Here is a 15,342-nt window from a genome sequence, read left to right on the forward strand (position 1 = left end):
TGAGAACCCGCTGCAGTGGGAAGACGACGTTTGATTTCAACAAGATAATGATGCAAATGTCTTAGATTTGTAAAGCTGTGTTTGCATTAAGAGCATCTAATCTTCCCCTTGAAGCCTTTGATCAAGTCTGTATTGGTAAAGCTATATCACTCTTCCAAGCAGCCGCTGAAGCGAACTTTTGTCGACGCTGAGTTCGGTCTTTGTGTGCTTTGTCAAGAACAGAACCTGTTTCAAGAAACTTGCCATGCGTAGTGTCAATTGTACTATGCGTTAGAGCATTGTGACGGCCATCAGGCGCTACTCAAACTGCCGCAGAATTGCCGTCAAGTACAGAAAAAAAAAACTTCTTGCTTGGTAACAATTTTGCAACGCTGCTCCAGTGTCATTTGGCGACCCATGGGCCAATGTTATTTTCTGTTCAGAACACCAGGTAATGCAATTTTTCTGTTGCAGCAAGTGTGCACTGAGACGGCGCTTGTAATTTGTTCGTTGGTGTCGAGTTCAGTCACATTCAATCTTATTGTGTGCATTTGAGTTAAACATGTTAGTGTGTGCGTTAATTTTGCGTGTCGTTTAAGAATGTGTGCGTGTAAGTTTGTGCATGTGTGCGTGCGTGCAAGTTAGTGTATTTGTGTGTGTGCGTGTTAAGTGTCTACGGCTGTGTGCGTAGTACAGATTGTGCACGTGCTAGAGATGGTGTGTGGATGTGTGCGAGTGTGTGTCTGTGTGACTGCAAGAGTGAGTTTGTGTGTAAGAATGTATGTGTTTGTGTTAGTGCGTTCTGGTGTGCGAGAGAGAGAGAGAGAGTGTGTGTGTGTGTGTGTGTGTGTACGTACATTAAGTGTACATGTGTACGGTGAATGCGTCTGAAAGAGATTGCGTATGCATGTTGGAGATTGCGCATCTCTGAGAGTTCAAGTTGTGCGTGCGCGCACATTAGTGTCCATGTGTACGAAGTGTGTTCGTGTTGCTGCGTGTGTGTTAGTTACTGAAGATGATCTTCGTTTCATCAGGTTGCTCCATTTCACAACAACCAGTTCCTCAATGGATTTACATCGGCCAGTTTTAAACCAGCGACTACTCCCCTCACTGTGAGACACCACTCACCCAGGACCAGGTTGGTGCTTAACTACTTTGACATTACCCAATAACTCACCATAAAACAGACAGAAAAGTGATTTGGAAGAAAGAAACCTCAACTGTTTGTTCCCTGCAGGAGTCACAGCAAGCCGCACCTGAGGGCGACCCTCCCGGCCGCGGACCGCACGGGGCTCCTGGACAGCCCCGGTCTCTTCCCCAGCTTCCCCAGTGACAGACTGAACGGCGTCCGCTGCAGCCCACCCACGCGCTTCCCTGTTAGCCAGCCCAGAACCAGGTTACCCTCTGCCACCGCCGCCTTTCCCCGCCGGGAGACGGCGGGCACGGGCCGAGTGTCCGACTTCACTGCCACAGACTACTCTTCCCTGGGAATGGGCAGAGGAAGGTACAACACTCATTTACTTTTGTAGGCTACTACATTTTGATTTTAATCAGAAAAATTCATTTATTTTCTTCTCCTGTTACTCTGGAGCACATTCAGTGGAAAAAAATATATTTACAGATACTTTTCAAAATAATTTTATATTTTAGAGCTGTAACTGCAATACCGTAATACTGTGAAACTGCAATATATTTGTTCATGGTTATAATACTGTCAGTATATGAGTATCTGAAAATCTGAATCTGTTACTGAACTTAACCCTATTTGTTCTAATAAGAAGTTGGCAGGAGCTGTAACAAAACAGTATCAATAAAGGAATCTGAATCGCTAAATTATCAATTCCCATCCATAATTGTAAATGTAACAGTATGCACAGTTTGAACAGTAACACAGTGATTAAATATGGGAATTTTTTTAAAATGTGTTTAAATATTGATTCAATTAAAATGTATAACGCAAAAAAGTAAAAAATTGTAGCCAGATATTTGAAAACAAACTGTTCCTAACAATTGAATGCAAACATATAAAGTTAAATATACCTGAACCATACTTAGGCAGTGATTCTCTGATGCGCTACAACAGGGAGCCACCATACTACTTTAAAGTACTGCTGTAGGCCATTTGAAACTTATAAAAATCCAAGTGTTCTTGTTCTGAAATGAAAAATATTTCTTCTAGGAAAAAGAGGGATGAAAAGTTTACAGTAAGTCCTTTTCACTTTTTTTTTGTATTTTTTTTTTTGTTGTTGTTTTTTTTGAGAGCCATGTTTTATATTTGAGTTGATGGTGTTCAACATCAAGTGACTTGTGTGTGTGATAAGCGAGTGACACCTCAATCGCCTCCGCCGCCACCTCCACCCAAACCTCCATCTCCGAGCTTCGAGTTGGGCCTGTCCAGCTTCCCTCCTTTGCCCGGTGCTGCCGGACATCTCAAGACAGAGGACACGTTTGACACCCGGCTGGCCAGCAGTGTCGTCATCGCCCCGTCGCCCATGAAGGACAGAGTACGCCTCACTCAACCTACACTGACTTTTCTTATGCAAATATGATTTCTAAGCAGTCGTGCTATGAAAGAATGAGTCACCAGTTCTGATCACTTGCGAATTCGCTTGAAAACAAAACGAATCTCGTGTCATTATTTTCGCATTCGAATGAAAACAAATCAAAGTATGTATTTTATTTTGACAAGAGCTGCAATGCTGTGAAGCCGCGTAACTTCCTTTGTTTGCTTCCGCTGCCGTTTTTACTTTTTGCTCATGCGCAGTAGTACGGTAGCCACTAGCTGATATATGGCTCACGGAGCCCCTGAGATGATGATCTCCGCGGAACAAAGCGTGCAATGAGAAGGAGCTACACGAATGTTCATGACAGACTGCGACCGTGGCAGATGACTTAGCTGGCTTAGTCGAAGCATATGTTGCCAGCCAAAATGGATGTTACGCATTTTAAGCCACCGAGACCGGCTTAAAACACACCATGGCCATGATGCGATGAGGGCTCCTGGTTAAACTAAGCCCTTTTTAACTAAAAACTAGCGTTTTGCCAACAGCTTAAGCGGTTGTTAAAACGCGCTAGCTTTCTGGTTGTGACAAAATCTGTGCCCCCCAAAAAACGTCCACCAGGACTTAACCAGGGGGCTTTAGACAGTTTTCAAATAATCAATTGGGCTTTTCAAGGAGTAAAGGCCTCTTTATACTCCCCCGCTCGCGCGGCCGAGAACACCCGCATTGCATCACGCGGCCGACGAATTGGCCTGCGCGGCCCCTCTGCGTACCTTGACGCGCACACGACAAAATATGTTGCTGCGGAGATAATCTCTTGTGATTGGTCCATTTTAGTCACATGCTGTGATGACGTACTCAGCGTGCCCCTTGGTTCGAGATACAATCTACGCCACCGCCTTCTTGATCGATTTTGCAGCATAATTAACCGTATCATCTGGTCATCTAGGTCCATTTGTTCTAGGAAACACTGTTCCACAGTCACCATAGTTGTTGCTTTGTTCCTTGTTACTGAAAGGAAAGTAAAAACGGCTACCGAAAATGGCCAAAAAAATGTAGAGGAAACTCCATCCTGTGGTGTCCTAGCCAATACCAGCTATAGCGACACCCCCGACTTGGAGGCAAACTACGCGCGGGACAGCCCCGACTATAAAGGCAAACTACGCGCGGGACAGTCGCAGTGACGTCAGCGCGGTCGCAGCCCGCGCGAGTGTAAAGAAGCCTTGATGATTCGATTGTGATTCGCTATTCATTCATTACTGTCCATGGGAAAAGCGATTGGAAATTTAGACGGTGAGTCCAAGCTCTAATAACCAGTCCCTCCAGGAATTTGTGGGCTTTTTTTATCGTGATTGTTGCAGCCTAAGATCTGTATAACAATAGTATGTGAATGTATTGCACAGAATGTGAGCGTCGACTCCAGTCCTGGAGGAGCCCCCTCCTCGATTGGCCCCAAAGAGCATCTTCGGACTCCCACTTCCTCCTCTTCCTCCTCCTCCTCGTCGTCCTCTCAAATTACCCATGAGCCTCATATCTTCGCCCACTACGCCCACCCCCGCTGCGGCCTCCACCTGGATCCCCACCGTGTGCCCACCACTGCCTCCCTCCATTCCAGCAGCGTAAGAACCACACCTTACCTTGTTCCAAGTTACTGTGGTGCTTTGGGATATGCTTAAATTGTTCTATGAGCACGCTCGTAACGCACTCTTATCGTAAATCCTTTTTCCCAATTGAAATGAATAGCACTCTTTAACACACCTGCGATCCAAGTGAGGATAAGCGATATGGAAAATGAAGGGATGGATGGAATATTGTACTTCATTAAAAATAGAGGTAGTGACATAATTACAGTAGAATGTAAAGAACAGTTTTTGCTTCACTTCAATTGACATTTTGCTGCTCCTTCTGGTGTGCAGGCCTTGACCACCTGGGGGCTGTATAAAACATCTATAGGATATAAACTATATTGCCAAACGTATTCGCTCACCTGCCATGACTCACATATGCTCTGAAGTGACATCCCCTTCTTAATCAATTGGTTTTCATATTACATCGGTCCACCCTTTACAGCTATAACAGCTTAACACTTCGGAAAAGGCTTTCCACAAGGTTCAGGAGTGTGTGTAGAGAATTTTTGACCATTCATCCAGAAGCGCGTTTGTGAGGTCACACAGTGATGTTGGGCAAGAAGGCCCGGCTCTCAGTCTGCACTGTAAGTCATCCCATAGGTGTTCTATCAGGTCGTGGTCAGGACTCTGTGCACGCCAGTCAAGTTAATTCACACCAGACTCAAGTCATCCATGTCTTTATGGATCCTTGCTTTGTGCATTGGGGCACAGTCATGTTGGAGCAGGAAGGGGCCATCCTCAAACATTTCCCACAGAGTTGTAAGCAGTGAATTGTCCGTAAGCGCTTGCATAACAACTACTTTGACAAGCATGATCTATCCTAAAAATCTCCTTGTAGCGTGTTACTACCCACCACTGGTCATTTGTCAGCGATGTGACATTGAGAGGGATACGTGCTTCTTGTGACGGACGTCATTCCTCCCACATGTGTAAGCTAATTTCCTGATGTTTCATTTCAGGGAAGCGCGGGTTGTCGAGGTGAAGCCCAAGGAGGTGCAGCTGTCTGTGGAGCGAGTTCCCGGTACTCTGTCTACCGCCAGCAAGTCAGTGCAAGTCAACGGCGCTGCAACGGTCAGTGCACACTTCAGAGTACAGTGGTACCTTGCGATATGAGTTTAATTTGTTCTGTGTCCATGCTCTTAACTCAAAACACTCGTATCTCCAATCATCTTTCCCGGAACTGGTCGCCAGCCAATCGCAGGGCACATATACACAAATAACCATTCACATTCACACCTGTGGGCAAGTTAGTGTCTCCAATTAACCTACCATGCATGTTTTTGGGATGTGGGAGAAAACCGGAGTACCTGGAGAAAACCTACGCAGGCACGGGGAAAACATGCAACTTCCACACAGGCGAGGCCGGATTTGAACCTGGGTCCTTAGAACTGTGAGGCAGATGTGCTAACCAGTCACTCACTGTGCAGCCCCGCCTCCCTGTACTTTTCCAGGCCTTGACTGCAGTGTCTTTAATGTCTTGTTTGTTTCTGGGGGTTTCTCCATTCAGTCTCCTCTTCAGTAGGTAAAATGCATGCTCTATTGGGTTAAGGTCCGGATATTGACTTGCGCAGTCTAAGACCTTCCACTTTTTCCCCCTGATGAAGACCTTTGTTGTGTTGGCAGTGTGTTTTGGGTTATTGTCTTGTTGCATGATGAAGCTTTTTCCGATTAGTTAGGATGCATTTTTCTGTAAATTGTCAGACAAAATGGTTTTGTAGACTTCAGAATTAATTCTGCTGCTACTATCATGAGTTACATCATCATACCATACTTTGGCCTTTCCATCACTTTGGTAGAGGTTACGATTGGTCTCAACAGTCCATAAAACTTTGTTCTAAAACTTTTGTGGCTCATCTCTGTACTTCTCTCCAAAATCCAATCTGGCCTTCCTATTCTTTTTGCTGATGAGTGGTTTGCATCTTGTGGTAGTGCCTTGATATTTCTTGTCTCGAAGTCTTCTTTGAACAGTGGATTGCGATACCTTCACCCCTGTGGAGGTTGTTTGTGATGTCACTGACTGTTGTTTTTGGGTGTTTCTTCACAGCTTTCACAATGTTTCTGTCATCAACTGCTGTTGATACCCTTGGCTGACCTGTTCGATGTCTGTTGCTCAGTAAACCAATAGTATCTTTCTTTTTCAGGACATTCCAAATTGTTGTATTGGCTATTCCCAGTGTTTGTGCAATAGCTCTGATCGATTTTCCCTCTTCTCTCAGCTTCAAAATGGTTTGCTTTTCTCCCATAGACAGCTCTCTGGTCTTCATGTTTGCTTATCAGCAAATTCAGTTTTCACAGGTGAAAGCCAAAAACAAACACTATCTCATGTTTAAGTAATCAATCTAAAAGGCAACACCTGAGCAACCAGAAGCACCCATCAGTCACGTTGCAATACCTATGCTCACTTACAAAATGGACGGCTTCAAACAAAAGGTGCACTGTCCTGAGTTGTTTAACACCAAGATGTAAATTCCATGAAATAAAAGATGGAATTCTGAATTTTTATCTCATCTTCACCTTTTGATCTGAAACCCAACTGTCTTCAGTATACAACAAAAAGATACAAATTGGTTTTGCCGTTACAATAATTTTGAAGGGGACTGTATATGAGCTATGGCTTCAGCTTGAGCACAAAAATTAAACTTTTAAACACCAAAAAAACGTAGCCTTGGTTCCTCCCAAAATATCTGCAAATGTGCAAGTCGAATTTTTGAGAGCTCCAGAAACTTTTGGGGTGGCGTCTGCAGTGCTGAACATATCTGATTAGAACCTTTTCGGACCTTTAGGTGGAAATGCGACTTTAGACATTACACTCGTGTCTTGAGGTACGAGTTGAATTTGTTCTGTGACCACGCTCGTGACTAAAAATACTCTTTTCGCAAATCAGCTTTCCACATAAAAATTTACAGAAATGGGAAATTTAATCGGTTCTAGCCTCCCAAAAACAACACACATTTTTGTAATCTTTTTCTTCATGAGAAAGATGGCTCTCTACAATATTGTACTTTCAAAAAACATACAGTACAACCATCATTAAAGAGAACATAAAGAATTAGTTTTTTGTCACACTTTTTGCTTCAATTCAATGGACATTGTGCTGATCTGTGTGCTTAAGGGGTTATAAAACTGCCACATGGATGCTATTCGTTAGCCTGTGTCTGTTATTTCACATTGCGTTAGTGTCTGTTATTTCACATTGCGCTAGCATTAAGCTGGTGGAGGCTAGTGATTGTTTCAAATACAGTTTAATTCAGTCTTTGTTTATTTTGACAGTTAAAGTCAGCAGGGAGTGGTGAGCTCGAAGCCTCTTTTTTGAACAATTGTTCAATAATTCTGTCTGCCAAACTGCTGCTCACAAGTCAAAGCAAAAAAATCATACTGACGACAGCTTGTATCTCAAACTTGAAAGTCGGGTCACGCTTACCTCAAGGCACCACTGTAGCTCCTGCAGTCCACACAAAAGTTCCAAAGTAAGCACTTCTAGTGAATGAAATAAAAAATGTCTTGTGCGTTCAGGAGCAGAGGAAGCCTTCCTACGCCGAGATTTGCCAGCGGGCAAAGGAGACACCCGCACCGACACACCCACCCGCCCCCAAGGAAGCCAAGCCTGCAGGTGCTGCCCCCGCAGGTGAGGAGAGGAAGTGCCTCGACATCTCAGGCCCGGGCGGCGAGGCGACCAAGAACAGAGAGACATGCCTCCCGTCCACCAAATTGGCCCCTGGAAGACCCCCGCGGGACCCCCGGAGGCTAGCTGGGCGCTGGGCCTCGCCGCCGCCACACCAGGGGAAGAAGGATTCCCACCACACCCCGCCTAAGTCCCCCCTGTAGGGCCACACTCCTTCAGCCCTTCCTTTTCACGCTACTCCATTGATGCGTACACAAAACAAAATGGATAAAAAAAACACGTCAGGGCTACTCAATTCTTATTCTCTCCACATGTTCAACACGAGCAAAGAGGACGCCTTCTTTTCTGGATCAGGGCTTGCAGACAAAAAGCACTTTACTGTGCATGTAAAGCACTGTCTCATTTGTCTTAGTCTATTTATTTGATTTCCCCCCAGCCCTCTTCTTTTTTTAATGGTCACTTTTAGTAGTCTTTTTTTTTTGTTTGTTTTGGCACAGTAGAGTTGCAAAGGCATGGACATTTTCTGCTAAATTTCCATGGCAATTTTGGAAATATTCCCAATTGGAAACTTTCTATGGGAATTTACTGGGAATTGAGGGTCATTTAATGGAAATGTATCTCATACAAGCATAAACAATTTTTTTTAGTTTTGCGGTAATCAGACATATAAATAAATTAGATTTGCTCACCCCCCACTCACTCTCACACACACACACACACACACACACACACTTCACTCAAGTGCGTATCTGAAGCTTGCTTATGACTCGAATTTTGGCTCGCAACAAAACCAAATGACTAAGGTAAGTGAAAACTGGCAAATTGAGGCACTGACTGGTAAGTCTAAGTATTTCCCCCAACTATATTTAAGTTCCCTATTAAAGGCCAACCTCGAATGTTGTCAATTCCCAGGTTCATTCCCATTTATTTTCTTTCATTCCCATGGAAAGATTGCAACTTTACAAATTCCTGGAATTTTGCAACTCTGCACAAGCAAACACTGTCTGAGCAGTAGAAAAGCAGTGGTGGTGTTTTTTGGGCATCTCCTTTTTATATGCCTTCACGCCTCCGCATGCAAGGTGGAACAGAGTGATACGCTCACCGCTCATTTTCACTCTTTGTCAGACGCTTCGTTCTGCGGAATTAGCTCGGAGCAGCGCGCTCCAGCATCTCCACCGGTTTGCGCGGTTAGCTCGACGTGGGCTCAACTGGAACACAAAACAGGACAGTGTCATGGAAAGCGTCGGCCGGTTTCGTCAGCGTGAACTCAAAATGATTAGTTTCGGGAGGCTAGGAAGTGAGTGCTAGGCGCCATTTGGGGGGGTTTGACTGCTGCTCTTTGATTGACACGCCAGGATGGAAGATGGCAAGCGTTTGGATAACAGTAGACGAAGAAGTGAGATCATACTCAAGCTGATGACATGACATTGTTTTTTTTTTTATCCTTTTTTTTTTTTTTTTTTTTCCGCACGCACAATTTACCAAATCTCACCTCCGTCTTTTGTATCTCATCGAGCGCAGCCGAGTTTGCCCCTGTGGCATATGAAACCTTTGTGCGATACGTACATCGTTTGTGTGCTTTTCGTACTCCGCAACTTACAAATCTCGCTTGTGCAAATAATGTTGCACCTGTTCCTTATGTAACTCGCATTACAGATGCTTAAGGCGCATGTGCGGCTTACTAAATTGCATTCGCGATACACAAAAGGCAGCTACGACTGACTAAGTTGTTCTTGGCTTTATGAAAAGCGCGGCTGTAAATGAGTATGTCTCGCATGCATGTGAAAAGTGCGAGTGTGACTTACTAAGTTGCACTTGCAAGATACTAAAGGCGCGTTTGTGACTTTGTAAGTTGTATATGCGAGATACAAGATGCAGGTGCGACTGGTAAGTTGTTCTTGGCTTTACGAAATAAAAAAATTAGCAAATTACGTTTGTCGGCGCGAGTGTGACTTGGTAAGCCGTGCTTGCGAAATACGAAAGGCACGTTTGCAAACTTAGTAATTTGCATTAGCGAGATATGGAAGATGCAGGTAAGACTAAGTTGCACTTGCGATATACAGAAGGCACCTTTGCAACCTAACGAGTTGCTCTCATGAGATATAGAAGACGTGTGTAATTTACAAAGTTGTTTTCGGTTACGAAAGGCGTGGTTGCGACTTACAAAGTTGGTTTCGTGCTACACGAAAGGTGCAGGTACAGTTTATAAAGTTGTGCTTGAGAGAGATGAAAAGCACGTTTCCGCATTCGCGGGATGCGGCAGAAGGTGTGACTTACTAAATTTTATTGGCATTATGAAAGCCGCCAGTGTGACTTACCAAGGTGTGCTTGGAGGATACGAAGAAAATCTATATTTCTGAGTCGGTCTCGAATGATACCAAAGTTGCATTCGAGCTACGAAAGGCTCGTGTTACGCAACTTACTAAATTTTGCTCACGCTTTACAAAATATGCTGGTGTGACTTAAAAAGACACTAGTGAGCTAAATAAGACATCGGTGTGACTTAGTAACAAGTTGTGCTCACATTTTGCGAAAGATGCGGGCGCTCGTACTTTACAAAAGGTGCAGAAGGAAAAAGGGAAGACATGGGTGCGACATACTAAGTTGCGCCCGTGCTTTACAAAAGCTGCGGGTGTCACTAAGTCGCACTCCCGATTTACGGAATGCGGGTGTGACTTACCAAGTTGTGCGCACGCGTTACGAAAGACGTGGGTGCGATTTAAGTTGTGCTTTATGAAAAATGTGGGCAGGACTTAACGAGTGTCGCTTGCGCTCTCCAAAGTTTGCGGAAGGAGTTAACGGAAAACGTGGATGCGAGCTACGAAAGACATGGGTGCGACTTACTAAAGTTGTGCTCGCAGTTTACGAAAGGCGTGGAAGTAGATATAACGGAAGACGTGGGCTCGACCTACCAAGTTGCACTTGCAAGATACGAGAAGCGTGTGCGACTTAAAAAACAAAACACAAACACAAAGCATCCATGTCGGGTTCCTGAGTATGATGTAACATTTTTACGTGTTTTGAGTCACATCAGCCAATCTTTTCCCCCTCGATGATGACCATATTTGGTCATTCCTGTGGTGGTTGGGTGGCTGCTGTGCTTTTGAGTTGAAAGTAGATGGTGCTAGATGACTTTTTTTGGTGGAAGTAGCAGAGATGTGGAGCTGAGCCAGAGTGCCCACCCAATGCTTCTCGTGAGGGGAAACTGAGCGCCCTGTAGCAGCCATTTTGGCCTTGCACACGCGCTGCATGTTTGCTTCAAATGTACATAATAAGCAAGCGTGTCCAAGTCCAAACACCACAAACGCGTCTTCCTGCCGCCTGAAGCATTGTGGGTAATCCCAGCAAGAGAGGGAAATGTGATTTTTTTTTTTTTTATTTTTTTTTTTATTTTTTTTTTTTTTTCCTCCCCCCCTCCTCTCTCTCTTTCCCCTTCCCTTTTTTAAGGACTGAGATGCACTTGGATGGTTGAATTCTTTTGGGATTTTTTTCTTTGCGGTTGACGGGAGAAGACATTTATGAAGCTGTGCTGTTTATTCCTTGTTTTCTTGTTTGTTTTTAAGCGAGAGGGAAAGTAGCAGCAGCAGGCTTCGTCTCCACGCAAAATCACGCAAAAGATTTCCATCCAGTGTTTGAGAAACTTGAATTTTATTTGAACTTGAAAAGTGACTTTGCCTTAACTTTTATACCAGACGAGCGTAGAGTGTATTTGTCCCTCCCCTATGGCTAATAAAGAAGAGAGAATATTTACTGACGTAAGGCAGAGTGCAAATCTATCAGTGTCTTTTTTTTTTATTTTTTTTTTCCTTTTGCCCTTTTTTTGTATCGTACAAAAAAAGAGAATAGTTTGCATTCAGGTTGTTTTGGGCGGGTGAAAGTGAAACCGTGTAAATGCAAACAGAGTTGATACTGTATTAAATATTATGCACTTTGAGGTGTGTGCTTTGCTTGTACAATTGTAAATACTCAGATTGAAACAAAAAAAACATATAAGAGGTACCTAAAAAAAAAAATCTATTAATGTTGCTAACGAGCTGGATGTAGGATTTAAACAACAACAAAAAGACTTGTGCTTTTGGAACTTTTTCTTTTCTAATTTGATTTGTGTGTGTGGAGTTTGATGAACTCTTTGTACATTTTTTGTGTTTTGTTCTAGTTGGTTTCATTCCATCAACACATGGGTGGCTTTTTTGTCTTGTTTACATGTTGATGACTCCACTAAAAAAAAAAAGAAACAAAGCAAACACTCATCAGTGCAAAAGATCACAACTTCCTCAACGGCTTTTTTTTTTTCTTAGGTCTTCTTTCTGGGAAACAAACTTTCTCTCGTGCTTGATTGATCACTACCAAACTTGTGGATGTACTTAGCCTAGCTTAGCTTAACATAAAGACAGAAAGGTAAAAATGGTGTTAAATGTGCATTGACAAACACTGACTAACAATTTATTTTGCTGAGCATTGTCTCACTCTTTAACAGCTTTACAAATGGCAAACCCTCTTCAATCTTGATGCTAAGCTAAGCACATCTGCAATACCGCACAGGATCTGCGTTATTTTTGCTACTGTAATCATCCTCTTCCTGTTTTTTGTTGTTGTTTTTTTTTGTGTGTTTGTGCATCTGATGTGTACGCTGGTGAGGTTGTGACGCGTAAAGCACATTTGAAGCGCAGGTTAACTGGTGCATCCTTCTCGTTAGCTTTCTGCTTGTTAGCTCACGGCTACGTTTGGCTCCTGAAATGTTGATCCTGCCTCAATGTTTGTTCATGTAGGAACATAGCTGTTATTTTTGCTCTGGTTTTTACCTTTTCATGCGAGTCACTCTGGCGCAAGCTTCTTTTAAAAAAAAAACATTCATAATAATAAAAAAAACTGACCGCAAGATGCACTAGTATGTAAATAGCCTTCCATTCGGCTGTCTCTCATCATCGCTGGGCTGACCTCTGTCGGACTCTGGACGGGCGCACGTGCGCAAACAAACAGAGCCGCCCCTGCCACAAAGATGGCCACCATCACTGCAATTGGACTGCGCCCCAGCCATTCATACTGCTCGTCCTCACTGTTTGGCTCGTTTTGTGAGTTCCATTATCCCCTGATGGTCACAACTGAGAAATTCTTTTTCTGTTTTTGTGTAAAACCTGAGGAATGCACAAGACTCAAGTTGTATCTACTCACTGTGGTTACACTCATTAGCCCTAACCTACAGGCTACGCTAACAGCTGTGGACAATCGTGGACTCTGCGTCAGGGCTCGCCTAAAGACACCTTTAACCATCTTTTTCTTTGTCTTTTGTGGTTGTTTTTTGTTACAATTTGACTTTTTTTTTTTTTTTTTTTTTTTTTTCTCTTTAGCGTGAGACTGGAATCAAAACGCGTGGTTGGCTTAGAGATAATTTAAGTTACTCTTGTGTCAGGATGTTCAACTTGTCTCATTTGGAGGAAATAATTGTAGCTTACTGAAAAATAAACATTTAGGCACTGTTGAGATGTTTATTTTTGTCGTTTATTTACATTTATAAACTCTAAAATTGATATTTGTCTTACTATGACAAATAAGGCGTTCAAAATGTTTCTCTAAAGAAGTTTTAAAGAAAATTGCACTTGATTCACATATCACACTGATTTCCAAGCATTAATTCATTCAAACATCCCATTTTGTGTTTTTGGTGTTTGCTTCCTTGAAATGTAGTATTTTTGTCTAAAGGGAATTATGAGTAAAGGGATTATGAGTATAGTAAAAGTAAATAAAAGAATGCGACTAGGGCAGGGCCAGGGTTTGAGGGTTCCATTTGATTTCTAAAATAAATATATGCGACAGATCATTTGTAGATGAGGTAAACAAGTTACTGTAAATGTATGTAGAAATATGAAAGTTTGTTTGAATTAAATGAATTCTCATTTGTCAATGAATGTAATTATAATGAATATACTAATGGTTAAAATGTGTCAAAATATTTAAAATTGTTTATTTTGCAATTTTATGAAATTACAAAAAAGTGCAAAAATTAATAAAATATTAAATGTCTATAAAATACAGTGGTGTGAGTTTCCCCCCTTCCTGGTTTATTTTTTTGCATCTTTGTCACACTTAAATGTTTCCCATCGTCAAACTAATTTAAATATGAATCAAAGTCAACGCAAGTAAACACCAAATGCAATTTTTAAATGAAGCTCTTTATTATTAAGGCAGAAAAAAAATCCAAACCTACATGGCCCTGTGTGGTAAAATGATTGCCCCCAAAACCTAATAAGTGGTTGGGCCACCCTTAGCAACAACAACTGCTATCAAGCGTTTGCGATAACTTGCAATGAGTCTCAGCTACTGTGGAGGAATGCTGGCCCACTCGTCTCTGAAGAATTGTAATAACCGCCTTTTTAAGGTCATGCCACAGTATCTCAATAGGGTTAGGGTCAGGACTTAGACTAGGCCAGGTCATGCTATTTGGGAATGTATACCAATTCAATGCTTTTGGTCTTCGGTTATACAAAAACTTGTGTATTTTAAACTGCAGGATTCCACTTTCCCCAAGATTGTGCATACTTGGCGACTTAAGCATAATTGACCTCCCGAATAAATATTCACAATCATTACTTGTCGCGTTAGCTACCGCAAAGAAAACAATTCTATTAAACTGGAAAAACGAACAAGCTATGAACATCAATCAGTGGCTAAATCTCATCAGAGAATATCTTGCGTTAGAAAAAATATCAGCAGAACGAAAAAATCAATTACACATATACGTAACTAGCTGGTCACCTTTCCTCAACATGCTAAATCTAGACTCTTGATTCCTTTGCCTGAGTAGGGTGCCATCTGCCATTTGACGATAGCAAGACTATTTTCATAAGTGTGAAAGTAAACAATGGAATTCTATATTCTTTGTTGTCAAGGTTGTTGTTGTTTTGTTATTATTCTATTTATTTATTTTTATTCTCACACATTTTAGATCGGTTTGCATGGCGAAAAGACACATGCATGCTGTGGGGATCTTCTCCTCTTGTCCCTGTGTTTTCTGTTCCGGAGTCTGTGGGGGCGGGACTTTTTTCACTCCTTCCTGAACTCGGGGGTGGGGGGAGACCACTGGGGTGACCTCCTGGGGAGTAATGGTGGTGCGATGGTGACTCGCCCATGTTCCGTGGGTGCTGGGGCGGTGCCGGCGGGCACCCGCCTGGGCCCCCCGCTCTGGCTGCTGCTGGGGGCGCCCTGTCGCTCCTCGGGCCTGCTTCCTCCTCTTCTCTCCATTCCTTGTTACTGTCTTCCTCATTTGTTCCTGAATGTCTTTATATCTCGGCATTTCCAGCTTTTGAGGGTCTTTTGGTCTACTTCACTTTGTCCGGCAGGTCCTAGTTAAGCGATTTCTTGATTGAGAACAGCTGTGGCAGTATCAGGACTGGGTCTGGCGAGAGAAATTGAACTCTGGTATGATAAACCACAGTTAAGTTTAACAGGGTGGGCAATCACTTATTTCCCCACACAGGGCCATGTAGGTTTGGATCCCCCCCACCCCCACCCCTTAATAATAAAGAACATTTAAAAACGGCATTTTGTATTGACTTGTGTTGTCTTTAATATTTTAATTTGGCTGATGGGAAACGTTCAAGTGTGACAAACATGC

The 15,342-nt window shown here is 42.9% G+C and overlaps 1 protein-coding gene across 5 annotated transcripts in view; it reads left to right on the forward strand.

The window, feature by feature from the left end:
• larp4b (La ribonucleoprotein 4B) overlaps positions 1-7,822 on the forward strand; it is a 61,489-nt gene extending 53,667 nt beyond the window's left edge. For 4 of the 5 annotated variants that reach the window (XM_061694853.1, XM_061694856.1, XM_061694857.1 and 1 more), the window contains 7 exons: positions 1,014-1,117; positions 1,217-1,483; positions 2,159-2,183; positions 2,301-2,483; positions 3,884-4,099; positions 5,068-5,179; positions 7,622-7,822. In XM_061694853.1, the coding sequence (XP_061550837.1) occupies positions 1,014-1,117; positions 1,217-1,483; positions 2,159-2,183; positions 2,301-2,483; positions 3,884-4,099; positions 5,068-5,179; positions 7,622-7,737 (1,023 nt within the window). In that variant the 3' untranslated portion in view covers positions 7,738-7,822. The remainder of the gene's footprint in view (positions 1-1,013; positions 1,118-1,216; positions 1,484-2,158; positions 2,184-2,300; positions 2,484-3,883; positions 4,100-5,067; positions 5,180-7,621) is intronic. The other variant, XM_061694855.1, reaches the window with a different exon arrangement.
• Positions 7,823-15,342: the final 7,520 nt, after the last annotated feature.

Source organism: Phycodurus eques, chromosome 13 (assembly GCF_024500275.1).
Source record: "Phycodurus eques isolate BA_2022a chromosome 13, UOR_Pequ_1.1, whole genome shotgun sequence".
NCBI lineage: Eukaryota > Metazoa > Chordata > Actinopteri > Syngnathiformes > Syngnathidae > Phycodurus > Phycodurus eques.